Source organism: Pipra filicauda, unplaced genomic scaffold (genome assembly GCF_003945595.2).
Source record: "Pipra filicauda isolate LSUMZ 115617 unplaced genomic scaffold, ASM394559v2 scaffold386_size940508_pilon, whole genome shotgun sequence".
Lineage (NCBI taxonomy): Eukaryota > Metazoa > Chordata > Aves > Passeriformes > Pipridae > Pipra > Pipra filicauda.
The window spans coordinates 321885-348561 of NW_024104516.1; the positions used below are offsets into that span (position 1 = coordinate 321885).

A 26677-nucleotide genomic window follows, 5' to 3' on the forward strand; every position below is an offset into this window, starting at 1 on the left:
GACATTGCACAGGATTGTGTCCATATGGTTCTCGAATATCTCTGGTGAGGGAGACTCTACAACCTCCCTGGGCAATCTGTTCCAATGTGTGGTCACCCACAAAGGAAACTTCTTCCTCATATTCAGCTGGAACTTCCCGTGCAATAGTTTGTGTCCACTGCCTCTTGTCCTATTGCTTTACACTGCTGAGAAGACCCTGGCTCCAGCTGCTTGACACCCATCCTTCAGATACTTAAGTGCATTAATGTGGTCCCCTCTCAGTCATCTCTTTGGGATGCTGAACAGGCCCAGCTCCCTCAGTCTTTCCTCATAAGAGAGATGCTCCAGTCCACCAATTGTTCTTGTTGCCCTCTGCTGGACACACTGCAGAAGCTCCACCTCTCTCGTACGAGGAGATCAGAAATTAATTGGCAAATTTTAGTTATCAGCAGCATTTATTCTGCCACAGGAACTGAAAAACAAACCAGGGACATCTGTATTTTACAAGAATGTAATTTGTTAATTGCAGATTAGCTTTACATTTTGGACAGCCAGCATATAATTTTTGATTGATTCATTCAGTGCTCGTTCAATCACCTATTCATATCAATGACAGTTCAAAGTCAGAATGTTTCTTTTTCTCTTTCTCTTCTTGGTCAACAGTGCAAGTGACAATTTCCACTATCCTTTTCTTACGAGAAAATTTTTCCTAGGCATTAAAGATATCCTAGGTTTGTGAATACTTTGGTTATTGCAAATACATTGTGCTATACATAGAATTTGCTTAAAAAATGTTTTATGTACTGCTGACAAAAATAGCAGATTACAAAAAAGGTATCCATTAAATGAAAAAGGAAAGTATGGTTCAAAGCTCTGCTAACATAAGAAGGTACTGGACCTGCATATTATCAAGTCATCTAGATGATCAGGTAATAGATGATGTTCTGAGAAGTCCTAATAAACAAACAGAGCCTAAATGAAGAGAGAAGTTGACATAAATTAAGAAAAATATAACACACATGCACACACATTTACCACTTGTTATTTTCCACCAAATAATGTTTAAAGAAGGAGAAAAAAAATCAGTCTTGTAAATGCATGCTGAGGTTCTTTTGGCTCAGTAATCCCATTTCTTAAAGGCCTGTATATTTTTGAAAAGTGCACAATTAAATACGTGTTGACTGTGCCTATTTATGAAAACCTGGTGCATATAAAGTGCATTTACGTAGTTTAATATACATTAACAGTGTTTTAATGTAGTAGTTCTATATTTGAGTTTTGCTTATACTTGGTAATTTTCTTGCTTGGTGTGACTTTTGGTGAGTTTTAACATTTGCCCAGCGAGTCTCTCTGTCTTCTCTCTCTGTGAGGTTCACATGTAAACTGATTTAAAGATTGCATAATGACTGTTTGGCATATCCTACAGGCAAAGGTCCAGAAACCCTTTTTGCTGGCTATAACCTCAATGATAATGAGTGGCACACAGTGCGTGTGGTTCGGCGAGGAAAAAGTTTAAAGTTAATGGTGGATGACCAGCAGGCCGTGACAGGTAGTGTGTCATTGTGACTCCGTGTTACTGGGGGGAAACACAAAACAAAAAATAGCAGAAGTAAAATGACTTTATCTGAAAGCAACAGGTGCTTTTTGCTTTTCTTGGGTAGGATTCAAAAGCCATGTTATGCATTTTGAAATACTGTTACAACAAGTGTGTTATTACACTTGATATTAATGTTGCTCTAAGGTTGCTATTGAAATTAATGAAAACCTTCGTGCTGACTTAAATGAATGTTTTTATACAGTAATTGGGGAGAAGTGATTTGATACATCACTAATGAGAAGGCAAGTAAAATGCTTTTGCCAACACATTGTTAGAGCTGAACTCTAAGCCATTGCTGTAAGAAAGAATATAATAAATGTTTGAAGGATATTCTATTGTGTTTTAAATCTTGCATCAGCTGTCCTCAATAATTAAATATTAGGCAACAAATACTAAAAACAGCAGTTGGCATGGGAGAAAAAATTACATGCATGCCAGCAGATGTTAGAAATATATTTGTATGTATGTATTATCAGAAAGGGTAATAGAGAACACATTGATTTTGTTCTGTAAAAAGTTAACGCTTACATATGTGTTATTAATAGCAACAGACCTGGCTTCTGGCCCTCATTCCTTGCACAATGCAATGTACCTAATTTTGTGTTAGCTATTTAATATTTTCCTTTGGTTTTGGGTAGCATTAAATAGCTTTTATCATTGGTTCTAAGCTTTGTTAAAATGATAACAATTTAAGTGGGTTTTTAAAAGGAGTGGACCTTCTTTAATAATCCCTTTTCAACTCAGCAGAACACTGAAGACCATGTCACTGGTAGAAAAATAATTGCTATGTATTCAATAGTTGCAAGAATATATTTCCTAGAATCAAAAATTACCAATAGATCTTCCAGAGATGAAGTCTGTGTATATGATGATGCTTAGGGTCATTCTCCCAAGACTGTAGATGGCCTAAATAATTTCCTTTTTTTTTGAAATTAAATTTATAGTTATAAATTTATATATAAATTTAAATTTATGTACACTTTGGAGTAAGTGTACTGAAAAATATTATAAACTTACTGCTTCAACTGCCACTCAAATAATAAGGCATATTCTAACATAGAGGAAGATATTTAGATCTAGCATCAAGATCCAAATGCACAATTCCTTGATTTCTCATGGCAGATTTCTAATTTACAAATACTACAGGTTAGGAAACCACCAAGAAGTACTATTTTCACCTTTGGGTTCAGTCCCGACTGTTCAGTGCAGCTTCATAAAAGTTCAAAATATATATGAAGGATTAAGGAGGTTTCAATCATATAGAGTCTAGTCAGGTAAAGTAATAAGTACAGAATGCAGGACTAAGTTCTTGTAATCCCTCTTCATTGTGGATAACTATAGGTTCTATGAAATATCATGGTATTAGCAAATAGCTGAAACACTGGAACAGGATTCCTAGAGAGGTGGTTGGTGCCCTAAGCCTGTCAGTGTTTAAGAGGCATTTCAATAATGCTCTTGATAACATGCTTTAACTTCTGGTCAGCTGTGAAGCAATCAGGTAGCTGGACTAGGTGACCATTGTAGGTCTCTTCCAACTGAAATTATTCTTTTCTATTCTATTCTATTCTATTCTATTCTATTCTATTCTATTCTAATCTGCCAAAGCAAGTGAGTCCTTTCAGTTGCCTCCTGATCAATCAGAAGCATTACCTGTGAGTCCAGATTTCTGGTACAACACTTGTATTCTTCTCACATCCTAGTATCTGTATCAGAAACTAGACAGTTCACTTGAAATCCCTCTCAGTTCTTCAAGCTGGAAGTTACCTACGTTTGCATAATTCACAGATGTTTAATGTTGTTCATCCAAAGGGAGAAAGTTGCTCCAGTATTTTGGAGGGAAAGTCTTCCTGAGCTTCCTAAGCTCCCTGCAGGAGACTGTGTAGCCAATCTGTGGTCTCCTCCACCACTGATGAGTGAACTGGCATAAGAGAAGGAACAGAGGGAACTTGAGAGTCTGGTAATGGGGGAATGCGCTATTAGTCCCAGGAATATCACATTTTCTACACATAAAATCTTTGTTGTCATCTAAGGACTATGATTTTTTTAATTTGGTTTGTGTGGGGTGTTTTTTGGATTTTGTTTGTTCGTTTGCTTTTGGGGTTTGTTGTTGTTTTTTCAACGGTGAGTATTTTCAAAGTTGCAAGTTTAAATTTCAGATAGTTTCAATAGAATTTAATGTGTAGTAGCTCTGAATTTCCTGAAAGCACAGGGTAAGAGTTGCCATATCAGATTGGAGCGTACTTGCTCTAAACTGCTTAGAACTTTTCTTCAGGTGTCCCAATAATCAGAAAATTGGTTAAAATATAACCCATTTATATCTCATATGAAAGGTTACTATGATGTTATAAGGAGAATAAGGAAGAAAATTGACTTCCTACTGAAAATTCCAGCTTCCCACTGCCACACATTGTGTTTTCCTTTTTTGATTCCTTTCCTATGTCATACATGAAAAAAAAAAAAAAAAAACAAACACCAAATGCATCAGATCCAGAAAGCTTAAGATGAAGTCATTAAATAATTCAACCTGACTTTCCAGTTTTTACAGATTATAAAATATCAATTATTCATCCATTAATTGAGCTTACTTATCTTTGACAAATACATAATGTGTGCATGGATAAATAATATAACACAGAATCATAACTAGCTTTCATTGGAAGTCAAGCAGATGGTTTCAGAGATTTTGCTCATCATAAAAGAGTTTAAATACTTGCAGCCCTGATACACTTTGTTTTCTGAAAATGTACAGAAAATAGAAATGAATTGATGGAGGTTACCAAAGTTGGAGAACAGAATAGATACCTAGCTTATGGTTATGAACAGAAATTCTATTGGCCTGTTGTATTATGTCCCATAGCATTGCAGTACATAGTGCATTTTCTACATGAACTTGTTAAGTTTAAAAAAACCAACAAGAAACAAACAAACAAACAAAACCCAAAACAACCAAAACCCATCAAAAAAAACCCGCACGAAACCCCAAATGTCCAACCTTGTAAGTACAAACTGCACTCTCTCTCTTTTTCTTCATTGCTGTATTTGCAAGTCCCATGAAGCACTATGTGAAGTCTCAAGTCCTGTTAGAGTGTTTGCAGAACTGAAATATTAGAGGGAAACTTGGGATGTGAGCCCAGATTCTGGAACTTTTTATTACTATGCTCAAGAAAGAAATACATTTAATGTAGTGGGGATACTGTGCTACAGGCCAAAGCTTAGTGGATTTTTGCCATGACATTAATGAAATGCCATCTGAATTGATATAAGGCTGGAATACATAATGTTACCCTCTAAAACACGATCCTCAGTTCTTTGGCTGTGAACCAACATACAGCTCTTGTCCTTGCAAAAATTACCGATTTGGCATTTTTCAAGGCAGCTCCCTGACTCATTACTGCAAGGAAGAACCAGCTTTTGCTTAATACATCAGGGAAAGTAGTATTTTCAGAACTGATGTTTAGAAACAACAACATCAAGACAACTGTCCTTGGGCTTTAAGGTGTCTCTTGCAGTGCACTGCCATATGAGTACAGATCCCAGACAGTGATGGTGTTTAATGACATCCATAGAATAAGTTCTCATATAGAACTCATCCTGAAGCTAAGTAAACTACTTGTAAATATTGATCATAAATTTTTAAAGCAATTTTTGTGCGTGTGTGGTCTGAATAGTGTTAAAACTTGCAGAGCTGTTTTCACTGTAACTTCACTGATTCCTGTACTTGTAAGTGTTGTGACTTAACCTGTTTGTGAATTCATCTCCCTGGGCAAAGCCCAAATATCTACATTTATCTTTACCTTGTCTTTTCCTTGTTCACACACACGTACACAGACATTTGCTTATGAAACCTATGAAGGTACAGCTGTGTAAGACTGCCACCAGGGTTTCTGCATCACTGATAAATGTGTCCAGCCTGGGTCAGAGCTCACATTCTTCTCTTGGAATAGTATGTTTAGGGAGGGACAGAGGGAACTTGTCTTGCCATCAGCTTTGCAGTGCCACTGTGAGAACTGAAGTTTTATGCCAGCATTAAGTCCAGGTTGGATAGATCTGCTCTTCACCTTCTCTGTACCATGAGAGACATGAAACAGTTAAGGAACTGGGAAATCTGGGGCATGGTTTGCAAAAGATACATTAAGTGGTGAAATCGATTAGTAATAAAAAGCTGTTTTGTCACCATACCCACACAATGTGACCATGAATCAGCCTTGTGATAATGCTGCCCTAATTCTTCAAAATAAACATGGAAAAAAAATAAGTTCTGTTAGAAAAGAGCTCTCTTCAGTGGACAAATTTTTGATGTGCTAAGTATTTAATAACTAGATTAAAAACTTACATGACCTGTATGCAGTGTATCCTGACAGTGTTGATCTTTTCCTTCAGATTAACTATTGGGTCAGCAAATTTCAGTCCTTTTGCTCTGCAGGGGTCCTTGCATGACAAAGAGAGACTCAAAAGCATCTGTGGTGCTTCCTTTTGACCACCTTTCTGATGTGAGCAAGTCCCTTGTTATTTTCAGGATTACAAGACGCTGGCTTACACCCTTGCTACAGACTTTCTGCTCTGCCCATCTCTTGGGCCTTGCCCCTTCTCCCATGGTTTATCCCCACGGTACAAAGCTTAGTTGCTTTCAAGTAACTGTCCACCCTTGCACCACAGGGGTTTGCAGCAGAGCCAGCATTTATGTACCTAAGACAACTGATACAGGAATCATTCCTACCTCTAGCCAAATCATACACTTTTAAGCAAACCACATGGAATAATATCCCTCAAACTTTTATGTCTCTCTTTCATGAAGCTCTAATATTGCTGGTTTAGCTCTGAGGTTGGCCTTTGTGGTCTTCATGTTGAGTAATTGCACTTGCTTATAGTAAAACCCCACCTCTGGTAAAGTGTAACCAAAGTAAGGGATTTTGTTGGCAGTTCAATATACTGTGGTATTGTGTTTCAGTTTAGAAATCTTGCTGTTGACCTTATCCAAACATACTGAACTCAGTGCCAAGGCTCCTAGATTTACCAGTAATTTGGATGATTGGAGCCAAGATTTGGCCTTGCACATTTTGAAAAGTGTGAAATTGATGCAGATACTTAATCACATGATGTGCTTTTTGACCTCCCATTTCAGATGCTAACACGTGTTTTCTTGTTACTATTTAAAGGTCAAATGGCTGGTGACCACACACGACTGGAATTCCACAACATAGAAACAGGAATAATAACAGAACGGCGCTACCTGTCTTCTGTGCCTTCTAATTTTATTGGGCATCTACAGAGTCTCACATTTAATGGCATGGCATACATTGACTTGTGTAAAAATGGAGACATCGATTATTGTGAGCTAAATGCAAGATTTGGGTTCAGGAACATCATAGCAGACCCTGTAACCTTTAAAACAAAAGCAAGTTATGTTGCACTGGCCACGCTACAAGCGTATACATCTATGCACCTTTTTTTCCAGTTCAAAACCACCTCTCTGGATGGATTGATACTTTATAACAGTGGCGATGGAAATGATTTCATTGTGGTTGAATTAGTTAAAGGGTATGTATGGATTAGCATGACAAAGCCAGTCTATTCAAAATGTATATACAGGAAAAATAGAAGGGAAAGTTTAGGATACAAATCTTTATCTGACTGGATATATATGATTCATAAATGTTTCTTCATGTTAAACTTGATATGCTTTATTTTGACTCTTTCTTTCAGATGAAGCTAGATGCCTGAAATATATGACAGTAAATAATAGGTATAACTTCTCTCGTGTTTACCACAAAGAAGTACTAGTTTGTAGCTTCCTCTTGTTCTCTCTCTACGTATGTATGCATGTGTTGGTACATGGAGTGCTCATTACTTTCCAGAAACTTGGGACTGCACCTCAACTCATCTAAACTAGTGGCAAATTCTCTGAATGATGGTTGCTTCCCCATCTGGCATTCATTGTTGTCTTCTGGTTTTACCAGCACTACTGAGGAGTACAAGCAAATATAAAATATTAGACATATTATTTAGTGCCCCCTTGCTATGTAAAGAAAAAGGAAACTTTTCCAATTTTTTCTCTTTTCCCAGGTATTTGCACTATGTGTTTGACTTGGGAAATGGTGCGAATCTCATCAAAGGAAGTTCTAATAAACCTCTGAATGACAACCAGTGGCATAATGTGATGATATCAAGGGATACTAACAATCTCCACACTGTAAAGATTGACACTAAAATCACGACACAGAGCACAGCAGGAGCCAGAAATTTAGATCTCAAAAGTAAGTACAATTATTCTTGTATAATCTACAGTGAGAGTCATTACAGAATGATAAATAGAATAAATCATGTATGTAAAGTACAACATAATTTTATAATACCCTATGAAGCCTTTTACTTAATAATAATGAATATGATCAGAAGAGATAACATCATCTTAACCTAATAGTGCAAGTTTAGTAGTAGTTCTGCACAGGTAGGTGCAACCTAAAATGTGTGAAAATGCTGTGGGGAAAAAAAAATAGGAAATTACAGAAACACAGGGTGGCCCATATGAACCAAAAGGCACTTGGGGAACTAAAGGAGGACTACAACATCTCTGTAAAAACATTGACTTTTACATGAACGTAAGCTACATAAGTGGCACGTGAAAACCACAGCCTAGGCTTTACAGTATGACTACAGAGGCTTCTCAGAACTGCTGATCTCTATGTTAGAGAATTGGGGAACACTTTGACCTGTCCCTCACTGTTCAATATTTCACATAAAAACTACCTTTTGCTGGGAAAAGAGATGCAATGCAATTTCAATATCATAAACTACCTTCCAAGATCTTATGTGGCAGTCCTCCAAATCACTTATAAATACAAGTTGCAAGATGTATAGAACCATAAACATACTCACCGAAATATGTAATGTATTGGAATTTCAACTGCAGGTGGGATAAACTTTGTTTTATAGGCCTAAACCTACATGTTATAGATCCAGCTAGATTCTTAAGGTCCATTTTGATAAACCAAACTGATATATATGTATATTTTAAAGTGATAGCAATCAGTTCTAAAGGTGGGTTTCTGAAAAGCTAATTTGCATCAGAGGAAAAATATCTTTTTGAAAAGGTGTATAAGTATACTTTTAAAATACTGACTACCTAATCAAATATAAGAATATATGTTCTGGTCATGTGGAAAAGTATTGTGTATTTTAACATTTTTTAAAAAAGTTCTTGTCAGGAGAACCAAAATTTCATAGCAGTCAAAGAAGTACAGTATTTCAAAAGCCAGCATGTTCAAAGAAGATATTAATATTCCATCAAGAGCTTATTCCTTGCTGGATTTTCTTTTATCTACCTCTGAGTCACAGATAATGAGCTGACCTTGGTAATTATTCTGGATTTTGTGATATTTTACATGTTTGCTTCACTTGAAAGTGCTATGAAGATTGTAAGAAAGACTGTGAAAACAGTATCTTGATATGTCATAATCTTCAATAGGTGATTCTCTAATTTATAAACCCAGCATTTCTGATAAAGCTTTTTGAATGGCTCTCCCTGCATTCCTAAAATTGTATTTGAAATTTGTGCTGTTATTTCTCATTTTTGCATTCTGTTAAATATTGTCAATGTTTTTGAGACAGCGTCATATTTCAGCGGTATTTTGATGCTGTAGACAAAGAATCCACCTTATTCTTCCACTTTTTTTTTTGATGGCAAGTACTACTTATGCATATGTGTATGTATTTCCTGTGTTTGGATTTCTTCCTAGTAGATAAATTAGACATGGGTAGGAAAAATAATCCTGTTACGAACTGATAATCAACTTGACACAGTCACTTTATTCTACATATTTTTCAAACCAACTGTGGTATTTTAGTATGTTGCCTTGTTTAAGAAAATAAAGTTTGTGCCATGTGCTCACTAAAGGCACTAGAGAGCGCTGTGATCTCACTGAATGCGCTGCTCAGCGCAGTCCCAGGGAAGGCTCATCAGCGAGGACAACCTATAAAATCCAACATTCCTTTGTTTTCTGCACTTTGAAAATTCTACTTTTGCTTTACATTTTTGAAGTAAAACTGTATCCATAGCGGTTGCATTTTCTAACCTTGAATTCCTTTGGAAAAAAAGAAATGAGGAGTATGAAAAAACATACTGAGATTTGAAGCTAGGAAGATGAATTGTATTAGATGCTGATTTTCTGTTATTCACCACCCAGGGAATGTGTATAGTAAAAGAATAATATATTCAGTGCAGGAATATATAGCAAGCTTCTTTCTGAACTGTTCTAGTATACACAAGTCCTTCACCTCTGTCTTCTCATAATAGTATGTTTCATTTTATTTTTTTTAATGTAGGCTACTATATTTTTGCTCAGTCAGGTTCTCTTAAATATGGCGTAGTGTATCATGAGAATTTTGGTTGGATATCTGAGGGGAGAGGTTCAAGATGATTCGTTTTAGCCAGCAGGCTAAAAAGGAGAAAAAATTGCCTTTCATTTCTGTTTTTCTTTCCTTTGTATTCAGTTGAAATGCTCTCCTGTAGTTTCTTCATTTCTATTTTATGTCAGTGTTTCTTTTAATGACATGTTTCTGTTATGCTATAAACACTTTCCTGATATAAGTAGTTACGGTTAATTCATTGCCTTGTGTTATTTTAGTCTTAGCAACAAAGCAAATTCAAAATTCCACTTCCTGCTACTGGTATCAATGGTTCTGCTTAACCAGGGATAAGTAAAATATAGATCTGTACAGGAAATATAGAATCTGTAGACTTTCTGAATAATTGTAGAGTTACCAGATTTCTTATGCTGAAATCCAAGCCAATCCTGGAAAGATAAATCCCATTTATGCATTTTTTTGCGAATACACAGTGAATTCAGCGCGAAGATAAGACACAGATTGTGTTGTAGAGCCTGCACAGCATGGAAGTTGTCTGGGAAAGCAGACAGCTTCCATAAAAGTATGGGAGAGAATTTTCAATATGTTTCCTTTTGGGCGTAAGATTTGGCTACATAACACAGAAAGTTCATTATTAAAGATGTTGATTCCCTCCGTAACCTCTGGTACAATTTCAGTGGGTACCTGTGGAAACACTTATATTAAATTCTCCAGCTTAATTATTGCTGTAATTAGATGGGTAAATTACATGCTGGAGACAAATAAATGAGTGAAAATAATTCTGTGTTTGGATTCCAAGAACTGTGTTATTTTTCCCAGCAGAGAAAATTAGCAAAGTGTACTCGGGTGCAGTTCTAGCAGATAACCCGTAAAGATAAATGAGTCTTACCAGCAAAGGCAATGCAACTCAAGCCTGCCAGCACTCAGTTACACAGCAAATTTCTTTTCATGTATTTCAAGAGCAGATTCCCTGTTCTGCTTTCAGTACAGCTCAGACAGTTAGCATGGCTGCAATTCAAGACCTTCACAGACCAAAATAGTTAGGTGGAAGGAATTTTTGCTTGCTGTACTTAATGCTGTGCTCTTATGGTCTGAGGGGTTTTAGTAGCCTTGAGGGGGCACAGAATTAGAAGTGAAAGTGGAATTTGACTTCTATGACAGAGTAAATACGTCAGTGGTCAAGGGAAGGATTACATGTGTCATTTATCTGGACTTCTGCAAAGCCTTTGACATGGATGCCCCCCAACATCCTTCTCTCCAAATTGCAGAGAGATGGATTTCATGAGTGAACTGCTAGATGGATAAGAAAGTGGTTGAACAGTCACATCCAGAGGGTAGTGATCAAAGGCTCAGAGTACCAGTGGACATCGGTGACAAGTGGTGTCCCTCAAGGTTCCATATTCAGATCAGTGTTATTTAATATCTTCATTAATGACATAGACGAAGGGATTGTGTGCATCCTCAGCAAATTTACAGATGACACGAAGCTGAGTGGTGCTGTTGACACACTTGAAGGACAAGATGCCATTGAGAGGGGGACCTGGACAAGCTTGAGAACTGCCTGTGGGAATCTCATGATGTTTAATAAAACCAAACACAAGGTCCTGCACTTGGATCAGGACAACCTCTGATATCAATCCAGGCTGAGGGATTAAGGGATAGAGAGCAGCCCTGCTGAGAAGGACTTGGGGGTGATGGTGGATGAGAGGCTGGACATGACCTGGCAGTGTGCACTTGCAGCCCAGAAAGCCAGTTGTATCCTGGGCTGCATCCAAAGCAGTCAGGGCAGCAGGTCAGGGGAGGTGATTCTACCCCTCTACTCCACTCTGGTGAGACCCCACCTTGAGCACTGCATCCAGCTCTGGGGCAGCACAGGAAGGACATTGACCTGTTGGAGCAGGTCCAGAGGAGGACCACAAAGATTATTAGAGGGCTGGAGCACCTCTCCTTTGAGGAAAGGCTGGGAGAATTTGGTTTGTTCAGTATGGAAAAGAGAAGGCTTTGGAGTGACCTAATTGCAGCATTCCAGTACCTGAAGGGAGCCCACAAAAAGGACATGAGGAACTTTTTACAAGAGCGTGTACTGACAGGGGAATGGCTTCAAACTGAAAGAGAGTAGGTTTAGATTAGATATCAGGAAGAAATTCTTTACTGTGAGGGGGGTGAAGCACTGGAACAGGTTGCCCAGAGAAGTTGCAAGTGTTCAAGGCCAGGTTGGATAGAGCTCTGAGCAACCTGGTCTAGTGGATGGTGTCCCTGCCCATGGCAGGGGAGTTGGAACTGGATGATCTTTAAGGTCCTTTCTGACTCAAACCATTGTATGATTCTTGTTCCTCACTGTTGCCAAAGAAAAGATGTCTCCCTTGCTCAGACTGTAGGTTTTACAATATCTATATATCTCTTCCCTCTCCACGTTTTATTTCCTGTGGTGTGGGAAACTGTAGTTCCAGTCTGTAGTTCTGTCAGAAATTATTTTATTTTAAAAGTATTTGAAGATGCATGATCTGCTTTCAAGGAGGAGGACATCCTCAAGCATACTTCATATCCACTTACCTACTAGGGATTAATCTTCCTTTTGGTTCTCTCCTACACATATAGGCAGTATTTAATCCCCAAAGTATTTATACACTTTCTTAGACAGCAAGCATACAAAAACCTACAGAAATCCAGTCATAATTCTCTTGAAATACCCATCAGAAAATTAAAATATTTAGCATTTTAACTGTTTATAAATTGAAATGAGAAGTTCAGATATTGGAGTCTTACAACACAAGAAACTAGGGAACACTGCTGTTATTTTAGATTCAACAATAAGTAGTTACAAACTTTTGTATGAGTTGGTAGTTTCAGTACTTCAGTATTCCATCCTGTTTTAAACTTTCCGATCACAGATATGCTGTATCCTCCAGAATGATCTGCAGCCATCCTAGTTTTGATATTGGGATAGCTGTATTTTCTTTTTTAAGGGAAATCACCATTATGTAAAAAAATCCTACACAACTAAACATTTTTGGGTTAACCTTTGCTGCCTGTGCATCATTTCATATGTTCTTAAGACTTGTTTTTTTGAATTTACATTAATAATTTCAACTTGTCTTACTGTCATCATCTTTCACATGGCCTTCCCAAACATCAGTTGTAGAGTCCATTGTAAGTCATATGTTATTTCTGTGCTGTTATATCACTTCATCCTCAAAAAATGCTATTCATATTAGAGCATACATCAGAATCAACCTCCCTGGATTAAAAAAAAAAAACCTGTCTAGATATCTTCTTGTCTGTTTTACTTTTATTTCCATAGCTCTTCACTGGCCCTTAGCTTTCTCTACTCCTCTGTGAGATAGGGCTACTGCTGCTATATACATTTGCTTTTTCATTTACTGTTTTTTCCAATAACGTGAAAACAGACTAGTCTGAAGCATTATGAAAAAAAGTAGTCATATTTATTTATGGTATCACCTCGATAGTTTTACAAATGCACTGAGTTATAATTCTTCTATGCACAAAAAGAGTTGCTTGGCAATTGATTCATCCTTGTAAACTTTTAATGCAATTAACCAAATTATCAGTAGATCTACTAGCCTGGCATATTCATTGATGATTTGTAATAGTCCCTTAATCTATTGATATTTCATTTGCCTGTCAGAGTAGGCTGTTCATGCTGAGCTAAATTTCTCTCAATCATAAAGAAGATTTCCTCTTTCAGCAATGGAAATTGAAATTGTTTCAATTTCATGTAATATTTCTCTATGTTGTTTTATATTGAGCCAATTATTATTGCTGTTTCATTATATGTTTCTCTCTATATTCCAAGGTCTCTATCAATGGCAGTGATTCTTCATATTTCTATTACTAGAGAAACAAAGCTTTAAGAAGCATGGAAAAGTATTTTGTATAAAACACACATTTATACAAATGGACAAGTATTAATGCTTAAATTTCTCAAATAATCATGCTTGAGCTAATTGTAATGACCTTGCCAGTGGGCTGTGAACTCTTCATGCAGAAATAATGTTCTGTTCCAAATGCAGAGTTCCAAATACTGTCAACAGCAAATAGATCTTCCCAATGTGACCTGTTGGAGTAGACAGTGGCAAATGCAGCTGTTGCCCTCGTGGAAAGCAGGCTCTCTACAGAGGAAAACAAGGAAAACAAGAGACTTAAAACTGAGAACTCTTCTTTGAGGCTTCCTGTGTAGCAAAGTTCTAGGGGCAGATAACAATAGATGATTGGACAACCTTGCCTAATGAGAATTCCTTTATCTTTCTTTCTTTGCAACTTGTCACACGCTGCGTCTAAATAGCAGTGCTGTCTACCAGGCTGTGAAAATAAATCTGGCAGTGCTGAGCCTTCAGAAATTGTATCCAAATTGCCAAAATTATGAGATGGGGAAAAAGATTGAAAATCTACTCCAGTAGATTTTCCAGATAATCTCTCTAGATTAGAGATATTCTAGTGCTGAGTTCTGTGAAGTCAGTAATAATGCAGTAGTTTGTCAGATCACTCCATGGTGAGCAAGGTTTTTGCTTTCTGCTTCTTCTCCCCGGTTTTTCTTAGTCTTTCACGCACATATGAATGGATAGATTTGCCTACATGCCTACAGCTTTTGACATGCAAGTTATTACAGCTGATGACTGTGGAACTTCTTTCAGGCCTTTCTGGAATACCAAGTAAAAGTTATGCTAAAAATAATGCAGGAAACCTGGATGCTCTAAAAACTTACCTAAAAATATGGATATTTAGTATAAATACATTCTATGGCTTCCTAGCACACAACCCCCCCCCCAGCCAAGAAGCACATCTTAAACTTGTTTTCATAATGTGCTGCCATGGGTGCAAGAGCACCACTCTCATTGGCATTGATATTCTAACTGAGCAGTCCTTTTTGCAAAAGGGCAGCTTCATGGAATATCCTGAGTCTGGAGGTGATTGTCATACTCAAGAGTAGTATCGTATAAAAAGTTACCCTCTGCAAATCTACATTCAAAATGAGAACATTTAGCATCTCAGCTCTTTGGTAGCTTTATGTGGAGAATCATACCTGAAGTACTAGCTAAAGGAGGAGTTTTGTCAATGTTGATCTCTGAGGTCTAGTATGCCTGTTGGAAAGAGGAATTCCTCACTCTTTTGTAAACAGGCTCTGCTAAGAGCATGTGTTGACTATTAAAGCAGAGAGTGAAAAAATTATATCAGGAGAAAGAGAGATCTGAGTATAATATGCTGTGCAATTGTCAGCTTCATTAGATTTTGTCTGTTTTTTGGGTGTATACAATCTACAAAAGTGGTCAGAACAGGATAAAAGAGAAGGACATTTTATGTGCTTGACTGCCTCACCTCTCCACCAGAACCATCCCACTCATACAGAGTAATTGGTCTAGCATTGATTATGTGGGAGATGGATTGCCATGCACATTTATATGGCAATTAGATTTTATTATTTACCATTTAACATGCATCACCAACTTTCTTCACAGTCCATTGCACAAGCAGACTGCTTTGGTTTTGCATCTGTTTAATCTTTTTCAATGCCAGTGCTTTCCATCTAGTCTTCAGCAGGGTTAAAAAGAAGCAAAGAGAAATAAAGAGTCTAGGAATCTGAGGATTTTTATTGTCTAGAAAACATTAAATGTTTTTGTGTAATTGTTTCTTGTTTGAGAATGCATGTTGTTTGAGAACAGAATTGTTGGGGAAACGGTAGATTTTAACCTGGAGGAATCTAGGGGATTGTTCAGATGCGAACACTTACCTTTTGAGTATCTACTTTTGTCTATTCAAAACTTAGCTTCTAAGGGTGTTGTTGTATTGTTGCTGTTTCTCTCACACACACACATTTCCTATAACACTGCTTTACTCGCTTCTGAAACATGGGCATTTTTGCATAACCACTGAGCAGTACTGAACAGAGTCAAAAAGTGTAATAAGAATGAAAACTGAGCACCAAGAGGTGCATGGAGAAGTGGAGAGCACATTCAGTAGAGCTGAGTTGTGGAGCAGCAAGCAGCATGGCGATAGCATGAGAAAAAGTTTCTGGACAGAAGAATATTTGTACAAGTATGAAAAGTCTTCAATGCAGTGAGAGTGGCATGGTTATGAGTAATGTGATGGAATCAGGAGTCTTGGAGAAAGGTAGAGCTGTATCTCCAGTGTGGACTGATGCCGAAATTGGTGGCAAAAGAAAAGTCTAAGCTGCTCTTCCTAGTACACCCTTCAACTGTAAATTCCATCTGGTACCTCTTAATTCTCACTGCCTTTTTTTCTGTCAGTGTGGACTACGGTGCAGTGCTACAATGAAATTGTGAAAAGAGCGGTATCAACCAAGGCAAGAAATATCTTCGAAGTTCAATTCTCTTGACAAATAACTACAATATGTACTATGTCCCAATAAGGATGCCTAAAGAAAACCCACCATGTCAGCATTTCAGTACTGGTGATTTCTCTTATTTTTGGAATATCTTTAATGGGGTATTCAGGCAAGATACTGAAAGAAGTGCAGAATTGGGGTGAAAAGATCAGTTTCTATATCCTTTCCCAGAAGAGTGACTTGCTAACCTATAAATTCTTTTTTTTATTATTTGCCTGTAAACGTTTTGCCTTGCTTTGGTTATCACTACAGGGAATGTGAAAGATGAAAGCCACCGCCTGTCACAGCATAAAATGGCCTCTTGCCTGAAGTATTTGAAAAGACAGATAACTCAGCAGAGCCTGGACAAGTAAACTAGCTACCCTTTCCCTTCTTAGGTGAGAGAGGGTCTAAAAGTGATAGAATTCATCACTCAAACAGGAAAAATATTTGAAAAGCCTATTTTTCTTAAAAAAAAATCACATCAAAACCAAAAGACATCAACCACAAATCAATACTGAAGCTATAGAATACTCTTCGAAGTAAGTGGACATAAAACACTAAGTTTACATTTTCATGTCTTCCCTCAAGTGCCCTTGCAAGTGGTAGACAAATTTCCATCATGCTCTACCAAAGAAACCTGTGAATGTGCAGCAAAGTGCATATTCTCTACTGTAAAGGGGGATTTGAAAAGCCATATGCTGGATCGTATGTGCTGCAGAAGCTGTGTGGACGCATCATTTAAGTCTTTGTCAACTGTCCTTCAGTTTATTAATGGGCTATGAACACAGTGGGCTTCTTGATTTAGTGGGGAAAAAAAGAGCAATTATATTTCATCAATATTTTTTAAGGATCAAATACTTTTTTTATATAGAACAAAAAGTAAATACTTAGTCATGACTGACAAAAGTGGGGAGAGACTCTAGAATGATCACTCATCCTCATCCGCTATTGAGGCCCTATTTCTTTTCTAAAGTCTGTTGAAACCCCCTATCTGAAAGAAAAGTTACCACTCTGTTCCGCCTATTGTACAAACTAAATGTGCAAAAGGTAGGTGGTTTTGTACATTGGAGAGGTGAGAAGGTCATCAAGGACAAGTAGGCTCCTATATTTCAGTGAATATTAAAGGCACCTGAATGCCTACCCTACATTTTCTTTTGAGGCAATATCCCTTGATTGGAGATTTTTCTCTGTTGTGTTTAAGTCAGTGCATATTCAGCTTGTATGAGAGTAATTTGTTTACACAATTTAGTTGCCTCAAAAATACCATGAGCTGGGATTGTGTGGGTTGTCTTATGATGAGTTTTGCCTTGTACTTTAATGTGCAATCATTGAGATACTATAAAGCGATTTCTATTGATCTTGTAACAGCAGATCATGTTTTAGGAAGGACTTGAATAAAGGGAGCACTTTTTTCTTCCAAGATTAGACTTTCCCTATGGTTTTTCTCAGTCTTTGCAGTCCTCATTCCTCTTTGTCTGCCTGAGGGAAGCTGTTATAATGCTTGATCATTTTGAAATAGCATGTTTGGAGAAAAGTGTGCCTGACACCTTGGCTTCACCACAGCCAGATGTTCCTTTGTATTTTCACGTGTCATATAAAGGAATTGTGGAGTTGCCTGTTGTGTTGTCAAAATTCACCACAAGATGCTGGGCTATCCATCTTTTTCTTGGGGAGTAACACCACTCTAGTACACCACAGAGGCCCTCTCATTCCTAGCCATAGTAGTGATTTAGTACAATGTGACATTAGAAACGAGACAAAGCAACATCTTTGAAAGTACAGTTAAAACCAGCAGCACAACAAGAGATGAAGGGAGAAAATATCTGCTTTTGAAGAGAATTAAGAACTTGAAGATGACTTTATTCAGCCATATGAAAACATTCCAGGGATATTGTCTTTATGGGTTATGAAAAAGACAAGCCACGATTCCTTCCCACTGCTTTATTACCTCCTTCTTTTTCTTTCTTTTTTTTTTTTGTTCATACATGGAACCATATTTGAATGAATGATGTTCATTTCTTGTTAAGAAAGGTGTTCAAGAAATGAACGCCAGATATATCCACAAATTTAGGAGAATAAAGAAGCCTAGCTATATAGTGGTTAAACTACTTGTTCCCTGACTTCAAAAATCCCAATTTAGGTTCCTGTGGACTATATTTTTCATGCAATTTAGCAAAGTTCACTCTATTAGTTATTACATGAATGAAACATACAAAGGAAAATCGAGTTAGAATCAATTTAGAATTATTTACACAAAGACCAAAGATGCAAAAGGGTAAGGGAGGCCCTCTTTTTGAGTCATGAGGTTGAGTGGACCCCCTTGCTTTCTAAATTCCTGATAGAGCTCAGGTGTAGCTAGATCCAGTCTTGATCTCTGAATTGAACAATGCTTTATATCTAAAGGAATTAACTACATGGATTTCATTAGTATTAATTTAGCATTCAACTAATTGGCAACTTAAGGAAGATCTGTTGGGAATAGAGGGTCTCTCTGCCTTGGGTAAGGAATCTCAAACCTCAAGAGGTGTGCTCAAGGCGACAGTCACTGGTGTGCAGTCAAGTTGCTATTTAGAGAGAACTTAATTTGGACTCATTCATGTCATTCATAGAAAGGTCTCTGTGCCTCAAGGAGCAACCTTGAGAGGTGTCCCAGCTCAGTGGGAGATAACTGCCATGCTGCCAGGCCATCAGGCAGAGAGAGCTCAAAGAAGGCTCATTTAGGCTGTTTTGTATCCACGCAATAAAGTGATTGGTTCATAGTCAATTTGCATACAATGTAAAGGTATGCATGAGACACCCTCTACCCTCAACTTCATTTGTTCCTTGATAAATGAGTCTTGGAAAAGCCACCCACTGTCCATGTGTTAATCACACAGACGGTGTTGCAGGCTCATATGCATCGATGCTCACTGGACCACTCTGCTCCATTGCAGGTTTTCCAGGGGAGTTTTTGGTCCAGCTACAGCTCAGGCCCTTACCTCCTGTACCAAACTGCTGCTGGTTTGGATACGGGGGTCAAGTGCATCTATCACACCTGAGCAGTATTCCTGTGTTGTTGCTACCATTATAAGCACATGGATAATAATTCCCTCTCTACTAATGTTTGAAGATAATGGTAGCTGTTAAGTTAATAATTTTTGCCCACCAGCATGTATCATGTAAGAGTATATGAAGTGACCTGTCAGCAATGTCACTGGTACCAAATAATGAGATACTTCTGCTAGTTATTTAGAAAAGAAATAAATAGAACAGCATCTTCAGTTTTTATTTTACATTTCTTTGGTTTAGCTCTTGCAAAGTTCTTATTTTGAAAAAATGCAGAGGCTTGGGATAAAAAAAGATGAGCTATTACAGGAGGATTTGGCATTTGTTTTACCAACAGTTGTGTGTGACTCACTGTTGTGTGGTGTTCTGTGTGTTTTTGCATAAGTGTGATTCCAATAATGAATACATTGAGATCTTGGGTTCATTTATTAGCTAGCAATTTGTTTCTGTGTTAAATTCACTTATTTGTTAAAGCACAAATCAGCTCTAAGTCAGAAAAGAGATAAATAGGTGTAAATAGGAAAGGTCCTGTTGGAATAAATGAAGATCTGCAGTACCTGTAAAAGATGTAAATTAAACTCACTAAACTCTTCTCAATGCTTATGGCATAACTGATCAGTAACATTGTTGCCATGATGAATAGGTATAGCTCTAAAAGTACTGACTTCCAGTTGATTCCTCTGGCCTGCAATGAAAATGCCAGTGAGAACATGCCTGTAGCACACATGTTTTTTTGGCCTCAAAAAATAAAGGGAAGAAGCAATCCTCCTACTCTAACAAAAAGGGGATAATTCTGTATACTGACTCCTAATGTAAATAAAAAGGGAATTGTGAGATCTACTCTCAAATAAACTGCTTTATCTGAAGCTTCTTCAGAGATTGCTAGGGAATCTTGAAGCACTCTATTCCTTAACCCATTTCTTTACTACCTACTACTTTGTGTATAGCAGTAGATATATATTTGATATAAATTGGTTATTTTCCTTTATAAATAAAAAATCAGGATTATTATGAAAAAGTGAGACTTTTTTGGAAATACATTTAGAAATCAAACTAAACTTCAGAAGAAAATCTGTGCATGAAAGGCAATAACTAAACTTTAGTTCCTGAAACTATGGTCACACATTTTCAGTAGTGGCAGTGTAACATTATTATTGAATTTAGGCTGCAGCTAGTTTACATAGTGTCATGATCTCATACCATTGATCTAATGAATTGTGATACCTTAATGAAATTACTTACATGTAATTCATAACAGTAAGTAGGCAGATACACAACAAGGGATTTGTTCTGGAGTGTGCAAAATTTCCAGTAGTAAAGTTGTACTTATATGAGAGAAAAAGAGAAAACCTGGGAATTTGTATTGTCCTACGTTGATTCCTCTGATCTCTTTTAGTAGGAACAGGGACAATCTTTTATGTTTTCTGAATCCCTGCTATTGCATGTTCGATATAAAACATTTTAATTAACAATATTTTCTGCAATCCTGTCTTGTCTGAATTTTGAATGGATTGACTTTTATAGGAAACTACTTCTTCATTTAGATGAACATAAAAATGGCATGTGATTGACTGAAATAAAAGTAACTATGCAAAAATTTTGTAATTGCAGAAAAGAAAAATAAGCAAGTGAAAAAATTTAAGTAACTTTAAAACAAAAATAAAAATTAGAGTATAAATTCCAGAGCCTATACTTTAATAAAATTTTGTCTCTTACAGAAAGTGTGTTTTTATGCCATCAGCAGTAAACTCAAGCCACATATGTTATTAAACATTTGATATTAAATCTGGGAGAAGTTTAGCCCATAGTCATAAAAAAAAAGGGTGAAGTCTAATAGTCAGTATGGCTGCTCAATACATATGATATGTATCTGTGTAATGTATAAACTAGTGCAAAAGCAGAACTCAAGTTATTTTGAACAGCAACAAAGTTAAAATATTACCCAGAACATGCCTTTGTAAAAATTGTATCATTACTGGTATATAAAGATCAGTCTAATTATCAACACCCTTAAGGAACTGTAAGTAAACTGTAGAGATACAGCTAATTTAGACTCAATTTATTGTACTTAACTGCATATGATATCTAATTGACAATATTCCAGTGCATATTTTCAAGGGCAAATATTCTGCGTTCCAGTTTATATGTTGGCACATTGACCTGGACTTCTATTAGCCCATCATCATTACTGACAGTTGCTGTATGTATATAGCAATCTCAATATATTTGAGAGATGGATATTATGAAATAACAAGGGATCAACTGGAAAGGTTGTGGTTTTAAAGATTTTACTAATCACAGAACAAAAATGGTTACTTGGAGAGTATGTTTAAGAAGAGGTTGCATGTTGTCATGTGTAATAGATCAAGTCTAACTTTTTTAGCATAGAAGTGATTTTATTAGTACTCTTCTCTGGAGTTTCACTCTTTTAAGTCTACTGGAATCAGATGAGATGAATTATCTCTCTATTCTGAGCTGACAATGACTAAAAGCACAGAACTTCAGGAAACCTGAAAAGGTTTTGCTTTCTAGATGTTCTACATGAGAAAAAGATGAAGAACCTTTATCATGAGGCAAGAGTTTTAACTTTGTTTTCAGTTCACCAGATTGAAAAATGCAGAAATCTTTCTGCTGGAAATTAATTAGATCCCATTTGTGGTAACAGATGGATCACTATATTTTAATCTGTTGTGTCTAATCTCATGGTTCTGAGATTTACACTGTACCTCAAAGTTCTAGAGGAAAGCAATATCTTATTTTCCAAATTATCAACACAGAATGAATAAAGCTTAAAGTTTCTTGGTATCTGATGCTATAAAGGTTGCTAAGACTTTTGGTTGGCTGGCTTATAAATTTATTAATATACAAGTTCCTAAGCTTTTTATCTGTATTTCACTAATTCAATGCAGTTGAGTTTTAGGACTGGTATTTGGTCACTAAAAATTTTTCACAGTCTGATAAACATTTATTTGTTTCAGGCTATTTCCTTGCAGGCAAACTGTAAACCCATTACAAACAGCACTAAATTGCACTTCCTTTCAAACAGGCAAGTATGCCAGGAGAACCACTAAAAGGTGTGACTGTGACTTTCACCGATAAGAGAGAGATTAAAATAAGCCACATGGGGTAATAGTGATAGCTAGTACATTCTGAGTTCAGTTGCTACAAAATCTACCTACAAAGCGCAGCAAACAGGAAATTAACAATTTTGTATTTGAGGTGATACAGAAACAGTTTTTGGTCCATCCTGTGGCCTAGGCTCTCAAATCATTCAGGAACGTGCTGGAAAGCACAATGTAGATTAGAATGTATGTTCAAATAGTCTTCTGAAAATTTATGCTAGCATAGTGAGGATTTAATGCATAGGTGGAATAAGATTTTTGTCATTGGATGACACTTTAGAGTCAGATGCTGCCATGAACACCTTACTGCAAACAGGTTCAATGCTTCTCAGACCTCTTCCTGTGTGCCAAAGGGTCTTGCCTACAGGCATCCTCAGGCCACTTCTACCACGCTGTCAAAGATTCCTGTTTTTTCCAAGTATGAGGACAACAAAGCAGGACACTAAACTCATGGAAGATGTAGGGAACCATGACTTCCTTCCTTTCTGTCTGTGACTGAAGGAATCATGGAATCATAGAATCATAGAATCATAGAATCATAGAATCATAGAATCATAGAATGAACCAGGTTGGAAAGGTGTGAACCCGCCAAGGTGACACCAGAGCAGTGTTTTATTTATTGTAACAAACACAGAGGATCACGATGCAATGAATTACTTCCAAAAAATCAACCATAACCCTTGTAACTATACAAGCACAAGGAGTAAATGCAGTATAGCAGCATGCATCAGACACTGCTGTCCATCTCAGATTGGTGTGAAGCAGCCACGTTACTGTATCAGTTTCAGAATGTAATGGGGATGCAGAAACATGTGTGATGGCTTTTAAGAGAGCCCGAGAGAAGTGTTCTACAAAGGGTAGATTGGTGAAGCAGTATAACACAAATTATTGTTGTCATACCAGACTGCTACTCAGTCTACAACTCAAAGATGTCGAGGGAGCTGGTTTTGTAAAGATAGTTCCACATAAGTGTTTCATTAGCAGTACATACCTCCTCAGCATGTTGGCCAAAGGACAAATTAAACAGCAATAAGGAAGCCAAAACTTTTTTGTCTTCTAAAAGACAAGTATCTATATCTTAAATAAAACAAGTCATCTTACCAAAGGGTAGCTGAAGATTAGAGATTTGGAAACTCCCTCCATGGGTTCCTATGACCTGGGATGTTTATTTATGTATTTTGTCTAGTGATTATATGTGTCCAAAACACATGGAACTGCCCAGAGAGTAGGGAGCAGAACCTGGGACTTTCTCTTGCTCGAAGATCACTAGGCAATAAATTGAAGGACTTCCACTAGCTCTCCATGAACTTCTCCTGAGACACCAGAATGCCCAGTGAGCACAGCTCCTTTTCCCAGAGCTTGGAATTAGCTGGAGGTTAAAAGCCCTGCTACAGGTGAAGAACTGACTGTGATTCTTCTCCAAAGACAAGTGGTAATTATATTCCACACATCCTGGGGAAGTGCTCAGCCAAAGAGTTATTGTACAAAAACACTGCAGCAGCAATGCTTCCTCTGGCTGCATTTCAGAAGGAACAAAGCAGCAGCCTCCCTCTTGTTCAGAACTCTTCCCAACTTTGCTTTCAAAATAAAATCTAATCCCAATGTTCCAAGAGTTCTAAAATTCCTGGATTAAATTTTATTTGGAGCCTCAAAGTTTTATACCAAACAATGCAGCGCTTAGGTCCCTTAGGTCTAATCCCTTACATATCAGCCTGTGAAAAAAATAAAAATATTGTGCAATATGCTATGAAAAACAAATTAATCTTCTGTAAGCAAAAGTTTAACTGGGCTAAGTATAACTCCCAATCTAGTACAGAAAGGACGATGAAACAAATGTTCTTATTTAGTGCTCAGAACTAGTTACATTTTACTGTTTATTCACACGTCTGATTCTGGACCAATGTACGATCATAGAATCAAGTCACACCTCTTCAGAAGACATCCCCAAAAGATGCTAGCCAGTGAAACTGAAAACCATCTTTGCACATTTTTATACAGAGGAATATGCACTCTCTTACAAAGGAAATAGTAACCATAGCAAAACAAAACAAAAAAAAATTCGAAAAAAATCACTAAATTATTAGTGCAGGTGTAACTAAAATTTCACCAACACAGTGAAAGTGAGAATAGTCAACTTGTGAGGCTAGAATTTTATTGTTCATAGGTCAATACCTAAACATAGCATATTTACTAGAAACTGAAAATCTGAGTTGTTGACATTAGGTCAAAACTTTCTTGGCCCAAGGACTCACCTTTTATTCTGACATATAGAGTTTGTGAAGTATAAATTTCTTACTATTAAATCAATTTCACTAGTAGGGAACTTTTAGACCAAGTTATACATCCCAGTTTGGAGAAAAGGTAAGCAGACTAAAGCACACATCAGTATGGTAAACTTAAGACACGGGGGTTTCCAGCATGCCATCCCTAATTCCCTCTCTCTGTGCCAATTGTACAAGATTCCAAGAGATGATCACTAATCACAATCTTCATCTGCAGTACAAAAATATAGTCACCAGAAGAAAGACACAGCTAATATTGCCATTCCATGCTTTTATAAATCTATATCAAAATAACCTAGCTATTATATCCAGTCAACATTAAAGCAAGGAATTCTCATGTTTATTCCATAAAGAAACTGAAGTTCATATGGGATAAATGTTGCATAGTTTTCACATTTTGTCTTCTTTACACTTTGTGGTCACCTCACCTGTCAAATCCAACACATTTCTGACAACTGCTTAAACCTTTCTGAAATTTCTGCCCAGGTTGAAGTCATTACTGCGTTTAGTGCCATATATAATTTATTCAGTTTTTCTTAAGATGTCACTGAAATAAAATTATGCAATCTTAACTGAAAACTGATGCATCTAAGCAGCATTTCATGAAGTAGGTTGTTGTCTCCACCTGTGTGGGATACCAGTTCAGGAATTACTTCCTTTCCTATGCAGTAACAGTAAAAGAAAGAAAGTAAAAGTTGAACTGCTATCAAACTCATTAAAAAGCAGATAAGACTGTTTATATATTAAAAATAATTTACTTTCCCAAAATAATGTACAATTAGAAGCAGTTCACACTATTTTAAAGACAGAGCTGGAAAGTATTTGAAGAAAAGCTATTAAGTCTGAAACGCATTGCACTGAGACAATATGCTGAAATGCTTTAAAATTCTCACTTGGAGCAATACTGCTTTAAACCATGAATTTTTATTCGGTATGTGCACTCAGTATGCTGTCAAGACAGTGGTAAAGAAGAGTCTCAGTTTACTTTTTCCTGACACATCCACCACCTGCAAGCATGGTGGCCACCCGAATAAAGATGTTCAGTGTATCAGTGTAGATACCCATGCATTTTACATAATATCTTGTTGATCAGCTGGAAGGCAGGAGGGCTCTGCAGAGAGACCTGGACAAGCTGGAGAGTTGGGCTTATTCCAACGGGATGAGGTTCAACAAGGCCAAGTGCTGGGTCCTGCACTTTGACCACAACAACCCCCTGCAGTGCTACAGGCTGGGGACAGAGTGGCTGGAGAGCAGCCAGACTGAGAGGGACCTGGGAGTTTGGATTGACAGGAAGCTGAACATGAGCCAACAGTGTGCCCAGGTGGCCAAGAAGGCCAATGGCATCCTGGCCTGGATCAGGAACAGTGTGGCCAGAAGAACCAGGGAAGTGATTCTTCCCCGGTACTGGTGAGGCAACACCTCGAGTGCTGTGTCCAGTTCTGGGCCCCTCAGTTCAGGAAGGTTGTCGAGGTGCTGGAGCGGGTCCAGAGAAGAGCAACAAGGCTGTTGAAGGGACTCGAGCACAGGTCGTGTGAGGAGAGGCTGAGGGAGCTGGGGTTGTTCAGCCTGGAGAAGAGGAGGCTCAGGGGAGACCTCATCACTCTCTACAACTCCCTGACGGGAGGTTGTAGCCAGGTGGAGGTTGGTCTCTTCTCCCAGGCAACCAGCAGTAGGACAAGAGGGTATTGTTTTAAGTTCTGCCAGGGGAGGTTTAGGTTGGATATTAGGAAGAAATTTTTTACAGAGAGAGTAATCAGACATTGGAATGGACTGCCCAGGGAGGTGGTGCATTCTCTGTCCCTGGAGTTTTTTAAGATAAGACTGGATGTGGCACTTAGTGCCATCGTCTAGTAACCATGGCGATGTTGGATCAAGGGTTGGATTGATGATCTCAGAGGTATTTTTCAACCCAGTTGATTCTACGATTCTATGAATATGCTAGATA

At 37.5% G+C, this 26677-nt stretch overlaps 1 protein-coding gene across 9 annotated transcripts in view; it reads left to right on the plus strand.

Moving 5' to 3' along the window:
• NRXN1 (neurexin 1) overlaps nt 1-26677 on the plus strand; it is a 708974-nt gene that overhangs the window by 321878 nt on the left and 360419 nt on the right. For all 9 annotated transcript variants that reach the window (XM_039384935.1, XM_039384929.1, XM_039384934.1 and 6 more), the window contains 3 exons: nt 1406-1528; nt 6733-7114; nt 7640-7830. In XM_039384935.1, coding sequence (XP_039240869.1) covers nt 1406-1528; nt 6733-7114; nt 7640-7830 — 696 coding nt within the window. The remainder of the gene's footprint in view (nt 1-1405; nt 1529-6732; nt 7115-7639; nt 7831-26677) is intronic.